At 30.9% G+C, this 14105-nt stretch overlaps 1 protein-coding gene across 3 annotated transcripts in view; it reads left to right on the top strand.

Annotated features, from left to right (window-relative positions):
- Nucleotides 1–14105, top strand: part of LOC130675141 (uncharacterized) — a 42046-nt gene that overhangs the window by 26306 nt on the left and 1635 nt on the right. For 2 of the 3 annotated variants that reach the window (XM_057480657.1, XM_057480655.1), the window contains exons 2-4: nucleotides 2537–2823; nucleotides 9433–10061; nucleotides 11030–11134. In XM_057480657.1, coding sequence (XP_057336640.1) covers nucleotides 2619–2823; nucleotides 9433–10061; nucleotides 11030–11134 — 939 coding nt within the window. In that variant the 5' untranslated portion in view covers nucleotides 2537–2618. Of the gene's footprint in view, nucleotides 1–2332; nucleotides 2460–2536; nucleotides 2824–9432; nucleotides 10062–11029; nucleotides 11135–14105 lie in introns of those variants that run through there. The other variant, XM_057480654.1, reaches the window with a different exon arrangement.

Here is a 14105-nt window from a genome sequence, read left to right as displayed (position 1 = left end):
TTGTGTAATTATCGATAATTAGATAATATCGATATCAATAAATAAAAATTATTAGTTTATAGGAACTATATAATTTATTTTATTATTATTAATGTTTTATGCTTTAAGCAAATAATTTTATGTGTAAAAAATTGATTATTCATTCAATGAAAAATATCTATGTGACCTTTGGGGTGAGGTAAAATTAAATACTATTATTATTAGACGGTTGAACTGGGGAAAGAGCCTTAAAAATTATGTCGAACGAAAATCAGTTCAACGAATTGGATTTCATTAGGAAAAAACACTTTTTCGAAATTCTTCCGACCCCGGGAAAAAAAATTTAGATCTGTTCTGATCAAATTAGATCAGCTCAGATTAAATTTGATCATAATTTATACTGAACCAAGATCAGAGTAGATCTGATTTGATCTGTTCAGATCAAACTAGATCTGATCAGATATGACATTTTTCTTTGAGGAAAAATAGTCCAGATCTACCCTGATCAAATCTAATCAAGTCAGATCAACCTAGATCAAGTTAGATCAACCTAAATCTAGTCAGATCAAAATAGATCAATTTATGAAGTAAATATAAATAGATCTAATTGGATCTGTACGGATCACACCAGATCTGAGCTGATATAACTTTTTCTCGGGAAAAAAAGTTCAGATCTGCTCTGATCAGATTAGATCTGTACAGATTATAAAGAAATATTTCTTTACATTATATCATAATTATAAGATTAACTAGCTGAATTTTGACACATTCACCTAAATTTTGATTATTCTAAAAAGTCTATCATTAATGAAATCAATGGCTTTATTCCTATATATTTTATATTATTGTGATATATTTAATATATTTTTAATCAGGCATATCAATTTTTATTAGAATCGAAATAAAAGAACAGATCGATTTAGATCTAGCGAATTAGATCAAATTTGATCTGAGCAGATCTCAGAATGTTTTTTATTTACCTTGATCTGTTTAGATCCAAGCAGATCTATTCTGATCAGAGTAGATCTAATTTGATCTAAACAGATCTGGCCAAAATGCAGATCTGTTCAGATCTGAAACATCAGATTTAATTTGATCTGAATAGATCTAAATTCTTTTTCCCGGGACAACGTTTTTTTGTTTTTTTACTAATGAACCGATTTTGATAATTGAGGTGGCATTTGACGTGGCTTACAAAGTTTCTGTGTTGATTAGATTTTAGAATCAATCCATCGAGTAGATTACAAGTTATCAGAAAAGAACATTCTTGAAATAATTAAATTTTTTGAATATCTCCGAATACATTGTATCGATTATGCTCAATTTTTCACAAATTCTTGGAATTAATGAGCCGTTTCAAACGCCACCTCAAAAAGCCAAATCGGTGCATTCGCTTAAAAGTTATAACACTTACATATACTCGGACATTCTGAAATTGGTCAGAATAGCTTCCTAGGACCTCAAAATGTCGAGATCTGTTGAAAACTCGGTTTTCGAAAATCGATCCGAAACCAATATTTTAGCGGGAAGTTAAAAAAAAAATTAATTAACACTTAAGTAAAAATTTTATTATGCTACCACTGAAAAAATTTTTTTATTATTATCACCCGAGTCAAAATATTAAACGTAAGTTGAACGTTTTAAACGTAAATTGGACGTTTTCAACGTTTTGAAAGTAAATTGAACGATTTTTTTTGTATTTTGGTTCGTAAAAAATTAGTAATTTCATGAGTTATGATAACATTAATTAATTTATTTAATATTTGTAATCACAATTTTAATAACCTTGATATCATAATATATGAAAAGATATAAGTGTTAAAGATAAAAGTATGAAACTAAAAAAATTTTTTTTTCAAAATACGAATTTTTTTATTTAAGAGCCAGAAAAGCGGACGACAAAATTTTAGAGAATTGACGTGATTATAATCCAGGAGTACAAAATCGATGAAAAAAATTTTTCGGTATGCTTATGTTTTCTTATTGTAAGTCTAAATAGGTTTTAGTTACCTTTTCGATTTATGATACTCCAATCTACGTTTTGAATAAGTTGAAAGCTGTAAAATTGAGTTTTTAATGTCCGAAACGTTCAATTTACGTTCAAAACGTTAAGAACGTTCAATTTACGTCTAATATTTCGACTCGGGGCAATACTATTTTATTTTCTTTCTTTACCTAAAAATAATTCAGCCTCTATAAATTTTTTTAAATTATTTCCCACTGATATTAAATATGTACATATTATAATAACACGCCCCTCTAAGGTGTGAAATATTTATTTATTATTCATAAATTTACTGTGAGGTGGCGGCGGTTTTTTTATAGCCTAGCCTTTATAAACAGATGTCAGAGGTAAAAATACTATTGTTTAAAGTAATACGTTGGTAAATTGAAAAAAAAAAAAAAAATCATATTAATATGGAAAAAAGGCCAATAGATTCACACCGCAAAGTTTTGGACATTGGGTTGCATTTAGCAAAGTGAATAATAATATAAAAAAAAAAACAATGTTCATATAATTTATAATTATAATTGTTTTTTACTTTTTAATTTACAGAATTTGGGGGTTATTTGAATTTAATAATGAACCGCGAGGTAGGTATATTGCGATAGTTGTGTTCCAAATTTTCAATTGGGTGATGACGACAACTCTCATTATTCTAAATACCGCTGATTTCATTGTTAATTTTGACGACCTGGGTGAAGTATCCTATAATTTGGGTTACATATTTCCAATGGTGACGGCATTTATAAAGGCTTTCACACTTGTCAAACACCAAAAATCTATTCGTAAGCTCCTTAATGATATTTATAGACCTATTGCTGATTTGAAATACTCGTCAGGTAAGTCAACATGTATATATTTCATTTAATTACTTTTTATCTTTGCACTCCTCCAACGCGATGGTATCATCATACATGGTCGAGCATTATGACGACACATGTTATCATGTATGATCATATTTGAAGCTCCATTTACTACTGCAGCTTCACCCTAGTGGATCCAAATTACGGTAAATTACCGTAAAAATGCGGTAATTTACTGTAAAATTACCGTAATTTACGGTAAAAATGACAAATTTCGATAATTCTTCCGAATACCGCAAATTACGGAATTTATACCACAATTTTACGGCAAATTTACGGTAAAATACCGCAGCATTGCCGTAAATTTTACGGTGAATTGCCGCAACTTTACTGTAAATTTACCGTAAATTACGGTAAGTCACGGAAATTTGCGGTAAGTTACGGTAGATTACCGTAATTCGGATCTGCTAGGGCAAAAATCATCAACGATCATGTATAATATAATTTCTAATTTATTTTGATCAATTATGATCATGCATGATCAATTATGACCACGCATGTTATCATGTATGATCAACGATCATATATGTTCTATTTGCTACTGCAGCTTCAAACATGATCAACCATCATGAATGATAACATTTATGATGAATTCTAAGAATGTCTAAATATACCCTATGGGTTCACACATGATCATATATGATATCACACATGATCATCTCGAAATTAATACCTGATTATTTGAATTATAACTTGAGTGTTTGGGGTGTGCACTTTTTTATGTACTAATTTTTATTTTTTTTATTTTTAATAGTATCAGTTTTCTCAAGTAAAAATTATATTTTAATATTCACAATGTTCGCAGGAAAGTTGACATAGGATGTTAATCAAAACACTAATTGTCAATTCATTGCGACGTTTCGGTCATATATTTGACTTTCATCAGGCATCTAAAATTTAATTACAAAACACATATATGTTAAAATAAGTTATACATAACCAATAAGATGTTTACATAGAAAACATATTTACATCAACACGCAGTGTTTCATTAACATCCTATGCCCACTTTCCTGCGAACTTTGTGAATATATATGAAGAATGGACGCAATGACAGATTATGAATACTAGCCCGATGAAAAAAGATTTTGTCTAATCATATATGATCATGCATAATTGTCTATATATGATCAGATCCAAAAATTGGCCAGGTCTGATCATACATAACTTGATCTGTTTATACATGATCATATATGATTATATATAATCATGCATGAACGAATATAGTCATTTTTAGAATCTCATTTAGAATATCTGTAAATTATTAATTAAGTAGTTTAATTAGAATTAATTGTCTTCATCAATATAAATGTCGGTTAAAATTAAATAAAAAAAAAAAAAAATTATTAACCATTGACTATTATTTTACTACGAGGTCACCCGTCCAATTAATGTCCCACGTCGATGCTGTTTAACTTTGGTTATCGATGGTTTGTAGTCTGATCTTCTAGTCTGTTATACACTTACAATTAAGAAACGTTTATGGCATTACTTAACTCAAATAGTCAAATTGATATATCCTACGTAAATAATGCACTTAATGATGAATTTGGTTTTGTACATAAAATACAGTAGAATTCATTAGATACATATAATCAAATCGATTTATCTATAAACATATAAATATTCGTATATTAATCGATATCGATTTATACATTTAAATTGCTGCCGAAACCTTTGAATATTTTTTAAGTATTGGGGATTTAAGTTTGATTGATAGTTGACAGAATAAAAATTAGGGCTGTACATCTAAACCGGCTTAACCGGTTAAAAAAGTTAACCAGGTTAATTAGCTGGCTAGCTCGTCAGCTTAGCTAATTTAACCGGTTAACTTCATTAGCTTCGCTAAGCAGCCAAAGGCTTATCCGGTTAAATGGTTAATTTTTTTTTTTCATCTATTCGCTACTTTATCATAGAAAATGTATAGGAAATATCAAATTTCTTTAATTTTAGACCGAAAAAGCTATAACAAAAAATTTATACTATTAGTTAAAAAAAAATCACTCCAATTTTTCGAATTATTCAATTAAAAATATATCGCGTTACTAAAGCCAAAAGGACGTATGTCAAAAAAAATTTTATTTTCGTTTTTTTCTGGATATATTTTGTTGTAACATTCCAAGTTTATCCGAAAAAAAAAATTTTTTAATACGCCTTTTTGGTTCACCAGAGCCAAAAGGGCGTATATTTTGAGATACACCTTTTTGGCATTAGTAACGCGATATATTTTTAATTAAATAATTCGAAAAATTGGAGTGAATTTTTTTTGAACTAATAGTATAAATTTTTTGTTATAGCTTTTTCGGTCTAAAATTGAAGAAATATGATATTTCCTAAACATTTTTTAAGATAAAGTAGCGAATAGATGAAAAAAAAAATTAACCATTTAACCGGTTAAGCCCTCAGCTAATTAGCCTAGCTAATTTGAGTTAACCGGTTAAGCCTTTGGCTGCTTAGCCAAGCTAACGAAGTTAACCGGTTAAATTAGCTGAGCTGACCAGCTAACCAGCTAATTAACCTGGTTAACTTTTTTAACCGGTTAGGCCGGTTTAGATGTAGAGCCCTAATAAAAATCTAATAACATTGATATTAAAAAATTGTCATATTATTTAATATATATATATATATATATATATATATATATATATATATATATATATATATATATATATTTATATTTATAGGTTTCATATCAATGAAGTCTGATCAGATTTAAACATACATAGACATATATAACTACATATAGGTTTATATCGGTCATGTCTGATCAGATCTAATTATATATGGGTTTGTATCAATCATGTCTGATCAGATCTAATCATGTATAGACTTATATATGATCATATATGGGGTTATAACAGCCAGGTATTTATTATATTAGATTATATCTAATTATATATAGACTCATATATGATCAGACCTGATCATATATAGACTTGTATATGATTATATATGGGTTCATAACAGCCAGTTATGATCAGATCTAATTATACATAGATTCATATATAATCAGATCTGATCAGATCTAATTATATATAGACTTATATATAATCAGATCTGATCATATATAGACTTATATATGGGCTCATAACAGCCAGGTATGATCAGATCTAATTATGTATGGAGTCATATATAATTATATATAATTATATATAACTTCATATATGATTATATATAATCATATATGATCATATATATGAACATATATAATCATATATGATTAGACAAAATCTTTTTTCATCGGGAGATTTTAATGGTCGAAAAATTCTAATAAAGACCCGAGTCAAACTTTAAAACGTATCTCAAGCGTCTCAGGCGTTTAAAACGGTGACACGACCGATGATCCGAGGACAATTGATCCGCGACAATTAATCCGCGACAATTGATCCTTGCGACGATTGATCCGTCGTTAAAATACGTGTAACATGAAAAATTACGCCCTTTTTCACTAATTTGTGTGTGAGTATATTTTTTATGTTACACGCACACAAAATTAGTGAAAAAAGGGCGTAATTTTTCATGTTACACGTATTTTAACGACGGATCAATCGTCGCAAGGATCAGTTGTCGCGGATTAATTGTCGCGGATCAATTGTCCTCGGATCATTTGTTACGTAACCGTTTAAAACGTATCTTGTAACGGGGTAAAAATTTAAATTTTCAACTTTAAATCAACCTGATTTCCCGCGGTTGATTAATTACCCATAGTACCCCATATGCGTTACTATTTCATCGACTTGTCGCCGGGCGCGCTAATTTAAGGGGCTCGTCCCAAAGACCCAATTAGAAAATAGGTTGGAGTGGTGGATTTTCCGATAAGGGCCGAAGGATCGCGAACTTAGTTTTGATAAGTGAGTGCACGAGGTGAAGACAGACACAGTCGGACGGACCGGCATAGACACCAGACGGGTGACGACGTACATCACTGCAGATATATATTGAGGAGTATTAAATTGTTGGAAAAACGAACGGAGTCAGACGGAAATCGGCAGGAAGGCTGCAGTAAATAAGGACGCCACGATCGCTGGAAAAATTTAAGGAGAGGTAAAGAAATCGTCGACAAGTGGCCACAATTTATTAAGTAATTAATTAATTAATAATAATTAAGTTAATTCGTGGGCAGTCGCCATTTCCGATTTCATTGTATTAAAATATAAATTCTCGGCAAGAAGGCTAGAATTCAAAATAAATTTACACGCGGTCCGTCTGATAAATTCTCGGCAAGAAGGCCAGAATTTCTTAAACATTAATTATAAATTAAAAAGTTTAATTTCTCGGCAGGAGGGTCAGAAATTATAAATAATAAATCTAATATTAAGAAGTGTATATAGTAAATTAATCAATTTAGTAATAAGAATATTATACAAATACAAAATTTAAAATATTGAAAATTGAACGAAAAGTAAAAGTGCTGTGAAAATAGTGATAACGATAAAACTATAATAAATCAAAATTAATATAAATGGAAGTCAGTTCTTGATATGAAATTTGGGTATTAACGTGAAGACTAGTTGTAATTGAATTAGAGAGAGATAGCGTCAGTCGTTGGCGTCAGTTTTTCAGCGTCACAAAATTCTTTACTCAAAAACTGATGTTTGAAAAACTGAAAGTATATAAAATTGTCGTGTTGATAAAAGTGTCGTTATTAAAATGTAACAGAAATAAAATTGTAGCGTCAGTAAATTTATAACCCTAGCAGACCTGATTTACCGTAAATTTACGGTAATTTTACCGTAAATCTACCGTAAAATACCGTAAAATTCGAGTAGATTTACCGTAAATTACGGTAAAACCACCGTAAATTCCGGTAAATCCACCGTAATTTACGGTAAATCGGTACTTTACGGTGGATTACCGTAAATTACGGCGGGTATACCGTAAATTTACCGTCGAATACGATAAATTTACCGTAAAACGGGTGGATTACCGTATTTCCGTATTTTACCGTAAAACCACCGTAAATTACGGTAAAACCACTGTAAAATACGGTAAAACCACCGTAATTTACGGTAAATCGGTACTTTACGGTGGATTACCGTAAATTACGGCGGGTATACCGTAAATTTACCGTCGAATACGATAAATTTACCGTAAAAAATTCGGGTGGATTACCGTATTTCCGTATTTTACCGTAAAACCACCGTAAATTACGGTAAAACCACCGTAAAATACGGTAAAACCACCGTAATTTACGGTAAATCGGTATTTTACGGTGGATTACCGTAATTTACGGTGGGTTTACCGTAATTTACCGTAATTTGGGTCCGTTAGGGAAATTGAAAATTACGGATAGGAATTTAGTCCAGTGGACAATTAAACAAATTTGAGATTAATTAAAAGTGTGTGTGAAGTCGTCGGTAAAATAATGATTTGTAAACGCGTGTGTGTGAGAGTGAATAAAGTCCTGGGGACTCGAGTGTTAAAACGTGTGTGTGTGTGTGTGAGAAAAATTAAGTTTCCTGTGGAAACATTTTAAAATAATAGATCCAGGGGATCTGGCAAGTTGCCAATTTGTTTTAATTAAATTTGATCCAGGGGATCAGGCCGGTGGCCAATTTCGTGAAAGTCCAGGGGACTAATTTTATTTTAATTGAAAGATCCAGGGGATCAGGCCGGTGGCTATTTCGTATAAAAGTCCAAGGGACTCATTCGTGTAGTTAATAAAAGTCCGGTGGACAAAATTTTAGTTAATTAGTTCGTAAGAAAAAGAAGTCCGGTGGACGGTTTTGTTAAAAATAGTTATAAGGAATAAAAGCCCGGTGGGCATAATTGTGATTTGTTAAATAAAAGTGAAATTATATTAATATACAATTGTGTGTTAAATAAATTTAATCCCTCAATCTCCTCACTCTTATATATTTCAACGACCCTGATTTATAAAATTAAACATCTCCGGTTCTGGAAGGCCGAGTCTTATCTTCCAGTGGCGCCCTTATTAAGATCAATTAATAAAGGGGCCAAACTTGGCAAGGTTGAGATATACCCTGTTATAATCTCAAGCGTCTTAGGCGTTTGAAGCGTATGTCGAGCGTCTCAGACGTTGTAAGCGTTATTAAAACGTTTCAGCTCAAGAACGTAATAAGTTCAATTTTGAGCGCTTAAGTATGGAATAAGCGGGAAGTTGTAGGGATGGCATTTAGGGTCAACCGTTTTCCTAATTTTTTTTCGCGTGATCCATTATGCCCCATATATCACATATTGGCCCGAAATATCATGAAAACATCATAGAGGTTTTCCACTATATAAAAAACATCAAAAGGTCGTAACTTGACGGAAAATGGAAAAAAAAAAAATTTACTTAATACCCAGTACATGACGTTTTTAATTTTAATCGGAATTAAAAAATTATTGAAAAGTTTTAAACACGCTCTTAACGCCTGATACCTCTTAAACGCGCTTCCAACGCCTGAGACGCTTAAGATACGTTTTAAATTTCGACTCGGGGAGTCAAAGATAAATTTTTAATTACAATGATTTTCTATCAATAATCATATCATACGAATTTTTATGGGCATATAAATACTTAAAATTTTTAATGCCCGAAAAGTTAATTTGTTCACTTCTTAAGCTAATTATTCAACTTAGATCTAGGAGCGTTAACAGCCGTCAGAATAGGAGTAACCTACCAAAATATGGATTTTATTATATTTATAATCGCCTGTTCATTTGTTGTGTTAACACTTGTATTGCCATTGCCAATAATATTGAAGACACGTCAATTACCAATACGTGTTGTTGTTCCATTTGATAAAGAACCGGACCCGATATTTGAATTTGTATTTGTATTTGAACTTTACGGATTATTTACCGAATGCATGTGGACTGTAATATACGACCCAATAATTATGGGATTTATAAGATGGATTGACGTTCAAGTGATTATACTAAGAGCCAACTATAGTCATTGCAATGATCTCGATATACCTCGTGCCACTTTTTCAATGGAAGAAGAAGAATACAGAACAATTAAAAACTACAAGTATTTCAGCGTAACTCCAGAACAAAGAAAAATACGTGCATTTGTACCTTTTTCATCGGAAGAAGCTAATGTTCAAAATGATTCATTTGTAAAAAGATTTAGACTTTGTGTTAAGCATCATCGTCGACTAATAAACCTTCTCGACAGATTTAACAGTACATATAGCGTTGTATTGTTTGCCCAAATATCATCAGATTGTTTATTGACATGTATTGGACTTTTTCAAATGGCTTTAGTGAGTATGATTATTTATATTTTTTTTCTAACCTCCCTGCACGGAAAGAAAATTTTACCAAAATTTACGATGTTAACATCGTAATCTCGGACTAGACTTTTATTAATGTCAATTTTTAAATGTTTTATTTCAAAATTTATTATGTGGGTTATATTTTTTACTATTTAACATCGTAATTTTAACAAAGACTTTTAGGATTAAAAATTACTGAAAAAATTACAATTTAACATCGTAAAAAAAAATAAATAAAAATTACACTTTAAAAACTATATTTAATCGTACATTTAATATTTATATTTACTTTTTAACAAAATAAATATTACAGTGCTGCCTCTGTTATAATACGATGGAAGCTATAAAAAGTACGATGTTACATCGTACTTTTTAAATAGTAACTGGGTCCTCCGCAAGTCGTTTATGTGGATCTTAAAAATAACTTATAGTGTAGGCCCTTCAGTGGCCGAGTGGTCCAAGGCGTCGGACACTTCGCACTCGAAAGGACTCGGGTTCGAATCCAACTGCCGAACGTTTATTATTTTAATCTTTTATTTAAAATTTCTCTTCAAATTTTACGATGTTACATCGTAATTTATATTAAAGAGTTTAAGACTTCGTATTATTTGTCTGAAGTATTATTTGTTAAATAAAAATTCCAACCCTACATCGTAAAAATTACGATGTGAAATGTCTAGTCCACCAATACAATAATTAATAGGACAAATTACGATGTTAGCATTGTAAATTTAACTAGAATTTTTTTTCCGTGTGGTTGAGAAATCCGATTAAACTCAATCGGATTCAATCGGGATCCTTAACCAGGGGTTCTTTATCCCCTATCATATATATATTGGAACGATGCAAAAAAGATACCACCAAATCTACCCTTACCCGCGCGCATATGGCTCATAACTTTTTGACAATATTGTAGCAGGTCAACTACCTTAAAAATATAATCCTTTATTTTACAGGCACTCAAGAGGAAAAGAAACATTTTCCGAGATGTTATTATGCTCGGATCTGGTTTGATCCATTTAGTTTATTGGTGCATTCTCGGAAATCAATTAATTGTTCAGGTATTTCAAAGATATACAAGTGACAAATCATCATTGAATTAACATTTTTCGCTGTCCCAAAAAAAATATACAGTTTTTGTGTAGAACCGTGGCTCCATCTGTTTTTAGTTAGCAAAAATCAAATTTTAAACACATCACTTTGAAACCAATTTTAACAGAAAATAGTTGTCGGCGACATTAAGGATTTATGATAAAAGGGTACCGTACTATTTATATTATAAGATATTTTGTCGGGGATGTTTTATCTGCCGAGTATTTAGTCCGGGGTTATTTTGTCTATCGGACAAAATGTCTTCGGATATTTTGTCGCGGATTTAATATCTTCGGATAACGAGTGACGGAACCGCCACACTACACGGAGAGAAAAAAATAGTTCTAATTTCTATGTAGAATGGTAACCATTACTATGTTACATAGAAACGAGGATTTTCCGGGAGTCACCGGGCAGAGTAATCCCCCCCCCCCCTATTCTACATAGTAACGGTGGCTATGCTAGCATAGGACTGATTACTAATACCTGGAATATCGTAGCACTAACGTCCAAGTTTGCCAGCCTTGGCTCAAGAGTCAATTTTTAATTTTTTTTCTTTCAAAATAGCTACTTATTTTTTTTAATTATTCAAAAATAGTTATTTATTTGCCATTTATTGAATTTTTGTTAAACTATCAATTGAAAAATTTGAAATCTGGGTAAAAAGAATCTGTGTTAACGGATGCCTGGGTAAAAGAAATCCTGTGTAATCGGATTTCTGGGTTAAAGATATTCTGGGTTATAGAATTTATGGGTGATAAAAATTCTGTGTAAAAGAATTCTGTGTAAACGGATTCTGAGTAAAACAATTCTGGGCAAACATAGATCTGAGGAATCGGATTATGGGTCACTGATGTCTACCCTTATCCAATTAACTAAATTAAAAAAAAAAAATAAGGAATGTCTAGATGTTTATTAAAAAATTTTGTAATATAAAAAAAACATTAACAATTTATTTTATTGTAATATGAGCGCTCGAGGCGTGCACTTTTGGATTTTCCAAATTTTTTATTTATTGAAATTTTCTTTTTCTTTGTATTATAAATTTTTTTCCTTCGCTATGCGATTTTATTTTGCTTTCTTTGAGCTGTATATTTTAATATATATTTTCTTCACTGCTATAACTTTTTTCTACTTTTCTTTCTCTTTTCTATATTTGTTATAAATATATAGTATATACACTAATCGAAAAAATTAAAGGATCAAAAAAAAAATTCCAAATTTTTGGGCGATTTTCAACAGGCCCTAACTTTGAGAGAAATGGTCGTACAAGAAATAAAAACAAAAGGAAATTGTAGCTCCAAGTGTCTACTTTTTGGATTAGAACTTCAAAATTTTTTACCGTCAGCGGTTTTAGAGTAATCTTAGAAAAACCAGCGACAAAAAAATTTTCAAATTAAAAAAAATTTTTTTTTTCGGTCTTCGGGCGTAGAAAAAATTTTTTTTGCTTAACCACTATGAGGATCGGATACCTTCATTATTCAGCTTTAATTTCTTTTTTTATGGACCTTGATGCGTCCACTTTTCGCCGAGATATCGGTCTTCAAATGGAAAAGGATCGTTTTGTCTTTGATTATCGATATCTCAGAAACCAATGATCGCAAAGAAAGTCAATGGTGGGTTTTAAAAACTTGAATAAACTCCCTTCAACGATTAGCCATTGCTTTTTCGAAAAAAAAATTTTTTCCTATCGTCACATGAATTTAAAAATGCAACAAAAAAAGGGCTTTTTATGGTTTTTTGGGAAATCAAGCGATGAAACGAAAATATTGTGGAAATCGATAATGTCAACTGTGCATTTTACAGTTCAATATGTCCACAAAAACCCTACAAAGATCCAGATCAATCCAACCAGCCATTTATTTGTTTCACTCGATCAAATTTTTGAAAAAATTAAAGGATCACGTTTTTTGCTCTGAAAAGCTCATAATCTTTAACAAGATGAAAACAAACATTTTTTCGGAGCTTTGTCCACAATTCTATTGCAGACAGTGCTTAAATTTCCAAAAATGAAAAAAGTTTTTTTTCGAAACAAAAATTTAAAAAAAAAAAAATTTTTTTTTAATTTAATGACTGAGAGATCAGGAAAATCACGGAATGCAGCAATGTAAACGTGTTAAAAATGATTGGGTGTTGGTTGTGTAAATTTCCTAAAGTTATCCCAAAAAAAAATTTTTTTGAAAAAATTTTTATTTCGAAAAAAAACATTTTTTCTTTTTTGGAAATTTAAGCACTGTCTACAATAAAATTGTGGACAAAGCTCCGAAAAAATGTTTGTTTTCATCTTGTTAAAGATTATGAGCTTTTCAGAGCAAAAAACGTGATCCTTTAATTTTTTCAAAAATTTGATCGAGTGAAACAAATAAATGGCTGGTTGGATTGATATGGATCTTTGTAGGGTTTTTGTGGACATATTGAACTGTAAAATGCACAGTTGACATTATCGATTTCCACAATATTTTCGTTTCAGCGCTTGATTTCCCAAAAAACCATAAAAAGCCCTTTTTTTGTTGCATTTTTAAATTCATGTGACGATAGGAAAAAATTTATTTTTCGAAAAAGCAATTGCTAATCGTTGAAGGGAGTTTATTCAAGTTTTTAAAACCTACCATTGACTTTCTGTGCGATCATTGGTTTCTGAGATATCGATAATCAAAGACAAAACGATCCTTTTCCATTTGAAGACCGATATCTCGGCGAGAAGTGGACGCATCAAGGTCCATAAAAAAAGAAATTAAAGCTGAATAATGAAGGTATCCGATCCTCATAGTGGTTAAGCAAAAAAAAATTTTTCTACGCCCGAAGACCGAAAAAAAAAATTTTTTTTAATTTGAAAATTTTTTTGTCGCTGGTTTTTCTAAGATTACTCTAAAACCGCTGACGGTAAAAAATTTTGAAGTTCTAATCCAAAAAGTAGACACTTGGAGCTACAATTTCCTT

Source organism: Microplitis mediator, chromosome 9 (assembly GCF_029852145.1).
Source record: "Microplitis mediator isolate UGA2020A chromosome 9, iyMicMedi2.1, whole genome shotgun sequence".
Classification (NCBI taxonomy): Eukaryota; Metazoa; Arthropoda; class Insecta; order Hymenoptera; family Braconidae; genus Microplitis; species Microplitis mediator.
This window is presented reverse-complemented; position numbering and strand designations above follow the sequence as displayed.